This window comes from Triticum aestivum, chromosome 1B, assembly GCF_018294505.1.
Source record: "Triticum aestivum cultivar Chinese Spring chromosome 1B, IWGSC CS RefSeq v2.1, whole genome shotgun sequence".
Lineage (NCBI taxonomy): Eukaryota > Viridiplantae > Streptophyta > Magnoliopsida > Poales > Poaceae > Triticum > Triticum aestivum.
In genome coordinates this window covers 321,834,558-321,843,115 of record NC_057795.1, presented here as the reverse complement: position 1 = coordinate 321,843,115, position 8,558 = coordinate 321,834,558, and the positions used below count along the sequence as shown (strand labels likewise).

General features: G+C 41.8%; 1 protein-coding gene across 1 annotated transcript; it reads left to right on the top strand.

The window, feature by feature from the left end:
* The first annotated feature begins 669 nt into the window (after positions 1–669).
* LOC123121730 (uncharacterized) lies at positions 670–8,338 on the top strand. Its single transcript, XM_044541758.1, has 12 exons — positions 670–1,085; positions 1,193–1,294; positions 2,202–2,282; positions 2,704–2,813; positions 2,903–3,038; positions 3,113–3,211; positions 5,050–5,155; positions 5,316–5,635; positions 5,715–5,897; positions 5,986–6,183; positions 6,474–6,788; positions 7,872–8,338. The coding sequence occupies exons 1-12, from the start codon at positions 771–773 to the stop codon at positions 7,962–7,964; spliced, it is 2,058 nt and encodes a 685-aa protein (XP_044397693.1). The 5' UTR covers positions 670–770; the 3' UTR covers positions 7,965–8,338.
* The last annotated feature ends 220 nt before the right edge of the window (positions 8,339–8,558 follow it).

The window sequence follows — 8,558 nt, the reverse complement described above, 5'->3', positions numbered from 1 at the left end:
GAGAGAGACGCGAGAGGACGTCGATCTAATGGCCACACACGATCTATGGCTTGGGTTGGTCAACCAATGCTTGTGTGCCATCTCGCTGCCGCAGATTTGATGGAGGACACCACATGCACCTTGCTATGGAGGAAAACATTGCATCCCACTAAAAAGTATATTTCCTTTTAGTGAAACACACAAGATATCGAACCTGGTACTTGACCCTACTAGTAAATGCGCACGTGCGATGCACATTGATATTAGTGAGAAAAATAATTACACATTGATATTAGATGGACATCAGATACATACTCCGTATTAATTATTTAATTAACACATACGTTAATATTTGATATGATATTAATTGCATGCTAAACATGAGGAGTGCTCATCATTGAAGCAATTTCAACCATTAGATTGACATGATCTGATATCCGAGATTAATTAAATATGTTCTTTTGGGTATAGATACGCATGTAGTCGATATAATTAACCTTCTAACTATTGAACCACGTATTTTGCTCTCTTATAATTGCACTTTCTTCTCTACCTATGATTGTGGCTTCCTTATTCTAGACCCGGGACGGGACCGGGACGCGTATCAACTTATGACTCCTCGATTGTCATCGATTAATAAGAAGAAGAAAAAGAAAAGAAAACTTATCACAGTTCGTTTTCGTTACACGTAGGCACCCGACCCTGCTACCTTCCACCGACTTCATCATCTCAACTTCCCAATCCCACCCGTTCCCCCTTAGCCCCACGCCACCGCCATCTCCTCGCCGGCGATGGACCCGCTGCCCCCTTCGCCGGTGAACTGGGACTCGCTCGACGCTCTCGTGCTCGACTTCGTCAGATCCGATCGCCTCATCGCCCCTCCCGCCTCCCCATCGCCGCCCTCATCCCCATCCTCCTCCACCACCACCGCCACCTCCTCATCCCCATCCACCTCGACCTCCTCGTCGTACTGCTCGCGCATCCTCATCCGCCGGGCCCGTCGCGCGCTCGAGGCTGGCGATGTCGACGCCGCCCTCGCGCTCCTCCGAGCTCACGCCCCTGCCGCGCTACTCGACCACCGCCTCCTCTTTCACCTACACAAGCAGGTACCTAAACTCTCTCTCTCTCTCTCTCTCTCTCTCTCTCTCTCTCTCTCTCTCTCGTTTTATGTTTTCCGGCACGCAGGCAGGATGTCAATTATGTGGTTGTGCAGAGATTCGTGGAGCTGGTGAGGCGGGGTACGGAGGCAGACAGGGAGGCGGCGCTCGACTGTCTCCGCACAGCTCTCGCACCCTGTGCTCTCGACGCTTACCCTGTGAGTGCTGCATCGACTCCCTTCCTCTCGCCTTAAGAGCCCTTGAATTGATTGATTATTGCACTGTCTTGATTTCCGATTGGGTATATACTAGTCTGCATGTGTCCGGTTGGATCACATGAATTTTGCGCGAACCTTGTCTGGAACGTAGGACTTCGGTAGCAAGTTTGCAGCATTTGGTATCTTATAGGATTTCTTTGAGCAAATATATCGAAATAAGATGCTGCAACAAACTCTTTTTCTTTTACTTTCACTATAAATTCCTCCATAAAGCTGTACTTCTGTTTTCATATACAAGCACTGAAAATAGAATTGAATTACTAGAGGCCCTTGCACTATGCCATGTTCCTATTTGAGAACACAATTTCCAGTTTTTTCCTTTTCCAGCCCGGGAGGGCAAAGGTCAGATCTATTAGACACTCACATGTTGGACACAAATACTAAAAAGTAGAGGGTATCCTGGCGTCCTTCCAGTAATGAGCTGTTGTGAATTAGGGGTAGAGATCCATCACGCAGAGGATGTATGCTAATGACTTGACGTACAATGACACTACGAGAAGGATGTCATTGCTTGCGTGTCTGTGCTAGGCTAATTTATTAACAGACTACTTCAAATGTCTATGAATTGCTGTGTAGCAGATGCTGCATCTCAGCTTGCTGTTGCTCCTGTCGGCCCTAACTATTGTTGTGTCCTGTGTCCACTGCCCGCATTGAGGAGGCATGTATTGTAGCCTAACTGACATGTCATATCATCAATGTGAACTATCCTGTGATATGTTTTTTTTTACTTTACTATCGTCAAGTTCCTACATATTCGGATATAGTCACCTGTATTTTTTTCATTCATATTCATTGTGTTCGTTTGGATTTTGCATAATGAATATTGGTGTGTTGGTATGTTCCAAAGGAAGCTTACGAGGAATTCAAACATATACTGCTGGTTTTAATATATGACCAAGATGATCAATCTTCCCCAGTCGTCAATGAGGTATGCACAATCCTAACCGTCCATATACGCTTTTTAAGAATAATTACAAGCTAGCTTAGATTTTCTCATCATTTCTGTTTTGAGTATATCTAGTTCTTTAAGTAGCGATTTAGAGGTCCTTTTTCGCTGTTATTAGACTTGAGGGGAAAGAAAGCTTTAACTGTCAATGTAAAGTAAGGATTCTGAATTATTTACTTATCCAGATAGCTTTTGACTGCTTTTGGTTCATGGACAATTTTCTGTGTATAACTAGAGTGTCTTTAAGATTGACCTACTCATGCTATTAATTGCTATGTTTGTTACTTTGTGGAACCTCTATTTTCTGATGGGAGAATGCTATTTTACATCTTCAGCTTTATTGCAAGCTGTTACTTTTTGATATATGACATATTTCTTCCTGTTGAAATTCTTTGCTCCACAGTGGTCTATAAAGAGGAGATTTGAACTTGCTGGGTTGCTATCATCCATATTAAGAGCTCATTTACAAGCTTATGATCCTATTCTCTCAATGTCCTTAAGATACTTAATAAGGTACATCATATGTTACATCCTCATCTTGCCTAATATGGGTTGCTAGGCTATTGCCTCATCGTCTGACAATCTTACAACATTTTGTAAAGCATTCACAAAGTATTCTGCTCGCGCCAAGGAATTTCATCACCTATATCTGATCTAACTGAGCGGCTACTCTTTGAGGACCGTGATCCGCCTGCAGTTACCCAGGAATGTTCAGTAGAAGCACCACCATTTGACGAGGCAAGCTCTTCTTGGTAACTGTTAATTATACTGTACTATGCTCCATATGCCAGCTTTTAATAATCAACTCTTAGGTTGATGTTCAAGCCCTAGCACATGCGGTTGAGTTGACAAGACAAGGCGCTATCGACAGCTTGAAGTTTGCAAAAGGAGATTTGTATCAAGCATTTCAGGTCTTATTACCAAATAAATTGAGTATAAAATTATTTAGCTATGAATATGGATATCTGTGTTACCACTTCCATTTCAAATACCTGTCAAAGGGATAAAAATGTTTTGGATTTTCTTGCATGTGTAAAAGCTGCACCTTTAGTGAGTTTGTTACTCCTTCAAATGGGTTGTCAATCAAAGCAATATTTTTATTGGCTGGATATATATATTTAAGATAAAGTCCACAAAACAGCTACTTCTAAAAAAAATCGTGCCCCCCTTCCAACTATCAAAACTGTTCACTTTTCCCACCTATGCTATTCCATTAGTTTTTTTTGGTACCTTCAACTATCAAAATGTTCACTTGTCCCATGTTGGCAGTCACATCACTGCTTTTGTCTACTAGCTACTCTCTTCCCATTCTTCCTCTGGTGTTCCTCTTTTCCACTTTTGACCTCTCTTTCCTAGCGTGGGTGCTTCTGGCAACCTCTTCCATGCAGCTTCAGCTGAGGTGAGGCCACGGGCAGAATGGAGCATGTGAGGACTCCATTCTCTGTTGTCTCCCATGAGCTCCGTTGTGTGGAACCGCCGTCAGAGGACGAGTTGCTGAGGGACCAACAACACACCACGACGCCTTTGATTGAGGATTTGTGATGCTGTGCTAAAATCTCTCACTCGTCTACATTCTGCCTGCCACCAAGACCGCTGCATTCCACCCCACACCAAGATTCTGTGATGCAACAATGATTTGTCTGTTTGGGCATTCCTTGAGCATGGTTGCAGTTGCATGCATGCTGCAGGCAAGGAGCCCTAGCTAGCATGGACTAATTTCATAAGCAAGCAAATTAATTGTTTGTTGATGGGGTCACAAGCTTCAGAAATTAGCATCTATAAGCAAGCAAATGGAACAGCTGATCTTGGAAGATAAAATTCAGATCCCATAGTTATTAGCTAAAAAATCAGTAGCTCTAATCCTCACAGGCACCCAAATTTGCCAGCAAAGATGGCTCGAGTTGCCACAGCCAAATAGTAGGAGGCTCAAACTAGTTGGATGAAGTTGCAAAAGGATAGGAAGGCGTGAGTGCACTCATTGAAGAAGCGGCAAGCCACAGCATGGGTTGTGCTGTGATGTGTGGTGGGGGGTCAGAGAGATTGGAGATTGGGTGAAAAGTTAAAAGGTTTTTATATTTGTAGGGTAAAAGGCAAAAGCTACTGATGTGTGCTTAGTTGCTTGTTAACACGTAACATCTGGGGCTGTAAACGAGAATATACCCTGGCTTGACCTGGTCTTGATTTAAGCTTTGAGCCAAATATCAGGCTCTAGCTCGGTCCATTGAGCCTACAGAACAGCTCAAGCTCGACTCACTGAAAGTTCGAAACAGCTCGAGCTCGCCTCATTGGGGCTCAGCTAAACCACCAAAAAGAATATTACTTACTTTTTTCTTAGCAGTTGTGCCGGTGCGCTAGGCATAGATTTCCAGTTCCAGTGCCTCAGGCCTTCATTCTCTTATAGCCGAGTCATCCAGCCTCACCATTGTACAGCAGCCGAGGTCGTACTAAAAAGGTACTGACCATCCTGTTTTTAGCAAGCAATAAATGATGGATCATATGATTCTGTGCTCCTTGTTAGGCGTAGCTTCTTGTGGACTTGGGCTTTAGGAAATCGTGGACGCCCCAGGCCATAGTGGATGGTATTGCCCATTCCAAATCGAGTTTGAACTGTTTGACGAGAACGGGCTGAATTGACAGCCCTAGCCACAGCAGGCTAGTTCTTTGTTTGTATTTATTTTTCGGCAATAGTTCCTTATGCCTTCCTGAATATATAGTATCTCTGATGTAAGTTTACTCTGTAAAATTCCAGAACGAACTGTGCCGAATGAAGATGGACCTGTCACTTTTGGATAAACTTGTACATGAGTACTGTATATACAGGGGAATTGTTCAAGGTTGTTCTCAGGCCCTTCCTGGTAAATGACTGAACCTGTAGTTGAGCCTACTTGACAATTTTATGGCTTCAAATACATACTTCCATATAGTGCTCTCTATTACTTAATTGACTCGTAGAATTATTACATTTATTTACTCCTGTGTAGCACTAAAGAGAATCATCTTTTGGATATTTTGTAGGAACTGCTGACATGCAATGCAGTCAAAACATTGATGTTAGTTTCATAAATAATCAAGGAGCCAACAATGAAGCACAGCTTGATTGTGAATCGGCCGGTAAGCAGGATGGCGGTTGTTGCACCAGTGATATTACCCATCATGATTCCTGGTCGAAGAGATTACGCAGGGTTAGAAGCAGTACATCAGGGCAGGGAAGGCGAAAGAGATGGAGAGGTCGAGCAGATGATCTTAATTATGCTTTTGAGACTCCAGTTGATGCAAATAGTGATACCTTGTCTCCTGCCTTTGACATGGACGAAGATGTTGTAATAGGAGAACATGTAAGCTTTGTTTCAAATCATTGTTTTGCGTTACACTAAATTTTTCAAAAGTTCATTCATAATAATTTCCCTGTTTTAGGACTCTGTGTTAGATACTGGTTTGTCTGATACTAGGAATATGCAAGATCAGAAGTATGAGGTTATTTTAGAGATGAGGGACCTCACACGCAAAGGAATGGCTTCCAAAGTTGTGGATGAAATAAACAGCATAGATCCTGATTTCTTTTCGCAAAACCCTATTCTTCTGTTTCAGCTAAAACAGGTGTGAGCCCAACACTGCAATCACGTTATTCTGCAGGCATTGTAGGTAGGAAGGAAGAACCTTACACATTTTGAATCTACCATTGCAGGTTGAATTTCTTAAGCTAGTAGCTGCTGGTGATCATGTAGCTGCTCTCAAGGTTGCATCTGCTCACCTGGGACCTCTTGCTGCCAGTAACCAAGCTTTACTGAAGCCTTTGAAGGAAACTTTGGTAACACTGATTCAACTCAATGAGGATGTACTCACAAAGGCAGTATCGTTGCCAGTTCTTGCAAGTTCTCTGCAGGTATATTTGATGTTTATATGTTGCAAGTCGGTACGAAAGTCTCACCTATCAGTGTAATTGGTCTGCATTTTCCATATCTGTTGTGTACTTGTGGTATTAGACTGCAATTTGCCATATCTCCTATGTTCACGATAGAAGACACCATCACCCCTTCTGTGGTTGGTTAGTAGCAGCAGTACAAGGCAAAACTGTGCTGCAGACTGAAATCAAAGTGAAGGAATCGGGGCCGTGTTCCATCGTGTTTATTTAGTGTGAATTTAGATGGTATCATGACATCTTCTCTTCTGTAGCTTGCGATAAGCAGGAGGCTTGGTATTGAAGAACCTCAACTTATGAAGATAGTCAGGACAACACTTCATACACACACCGAATGGTTTAAGCTTCAGATGTGCAAGGACCGTTTTGATCATTTTTTGAAGATTGATTCTCTAAAAGAGATTGATCCACCTGTGAGTCACACTATGTCCAAGGTTCTTACAGATGAATGTGGAAATGGATCTTCTCAGATCACAACATGCTCAAGTGGCAAGGTGCTGGATGAAGGTAGTAGCCCTCAGGAGTCATCAGAAGTTGTCTGCGATGAAAGCGCTATACTCAAAGTTATGGTAAGTGGTATATATCTTAAAAGCGTTTGTTATTTGCTGCTGATTAACTCCTTTCATGATAAGCCACGGAATTAATTGTTATCACTTGTGTGCCATCGAAATTGGTGCCTTTCATGCCATCAGTGACCGTTAGTCAAAAGATTATGTTGGGTGTGGAAGACCCATTTACCCTTTGTGCATGCCAATGTTATCTCCACATTTCTAGCTGATTGCACTTCTGCTAATGGCTTCCCCAATGGGTGGCAACATATACAATTCATCATATTCTCAATCTAACTGTTACTTCTCTTTAAAGGCAAACACCCCTAGTTTGCATTGGACAAATTACTTAATGCAGTAGCAGCAGGAGACGAAGCAATTAACAATAGTTAATTACGCTTAAACTTACAGCGAAAGAGGCTGTAGGAAAGGTGATGTCAATGAGGTTGACCTAAGTTGGATATTTTAAAACACTTGGCTAAAGGAGAAATCACATTCTGAGGGCAAATTAAATTGATGGAACTCAACGAATTTGAGTTTGTGGCTTGGTGTTACACATGGACACCCTTACCAGTAAATCCCTCAGTTCAAATATCTGACTTTTTTACAGTGCACGGTTTTTAGTATGCAGCTTTGACCATTGACCACCACTTTTTGTATGAAGATGGAGGTAAAAGATCACAAAAAGTAGTGTGTAACTAATAACTATTTACAATGACAACTTTAATGGTACCGTTTGCACCTAATTACCCAAAGATTTTGGTATTAGTCAGTTAAAGATAGAGAGGTTTGAGTTTGACGTATGCTTTTTCAAAGGTCATCTAATTTGGAACAGAGGTGGTATTTGTGGTTCATATCTTTTAAATAACTTGTCCAGACAAAAGAAGTTCATTCAAATTGTCTGTTTAATGTTGAATAGATTTAGATTGGATAATGATGTTGGATTTTCTACTTTATATTTATACCAAATATATGCTTATGCATGTACTTCTAAGACGAAAATGATATGTGCACTGCGCACAAACTCTGTCAGTACTACCATCTTCCCACCAGTTCCATATATGATTCATCAATTGATCGCTTAGCCTTATCTCCTGTTGGCAGGAATTCCTTGCTTTGCCAAGGGCGGACGCCATCCAACTACTCATTCAGTATAGCGGAAATGCAGAGACAGTGATCCAACAAATCTTCTCATAGTGCCTTGTGTAAAATACCACACACTTTATTTTGTTTTAGAAAGCAAACTGTTTCTTCATACTTTTCCTTTAGCTGTATTTGGACTAGGCGCCCATTTCAACCTTGTGTGATTCTCTTTTTGCTCATGTAACGCTGAAACTTAGGGGCAGAAAAGTCAGCAAGGACCAAAGAATAATGGAGAAGTAACAAGTGATTGAAACCGTGGCGATTGTGGACTTGTGATGCGTTCGCCAGTGGTGTTTAATCTTTGTTTGGCCTTTTGTTCTGTGATTATGGAAACAAATGATCATAAAGAACTGACATGGATATACCCTCTGTGTTGGATCATGTAACAAGGTGTTGTACTAGATCATAAGTATCATGTAATTTTATTCCGTGTGTGGCTGCTTTGTGTACCATGTAGAACTTACATATGCTAAATGGTCGTATCCTGGTGTTCTATTGGAATTGATCAAGTCGACTATATCTGTGAGACAAGTCCACATTATGCCCTGAACTTGCTCTGGAGTTCGGTATTACAACCTCGAAACTTCAGTTTTGTTTGAAAATGCTCCTCAAACTCATAAAATCACTTACAACACCATGTATCCATGG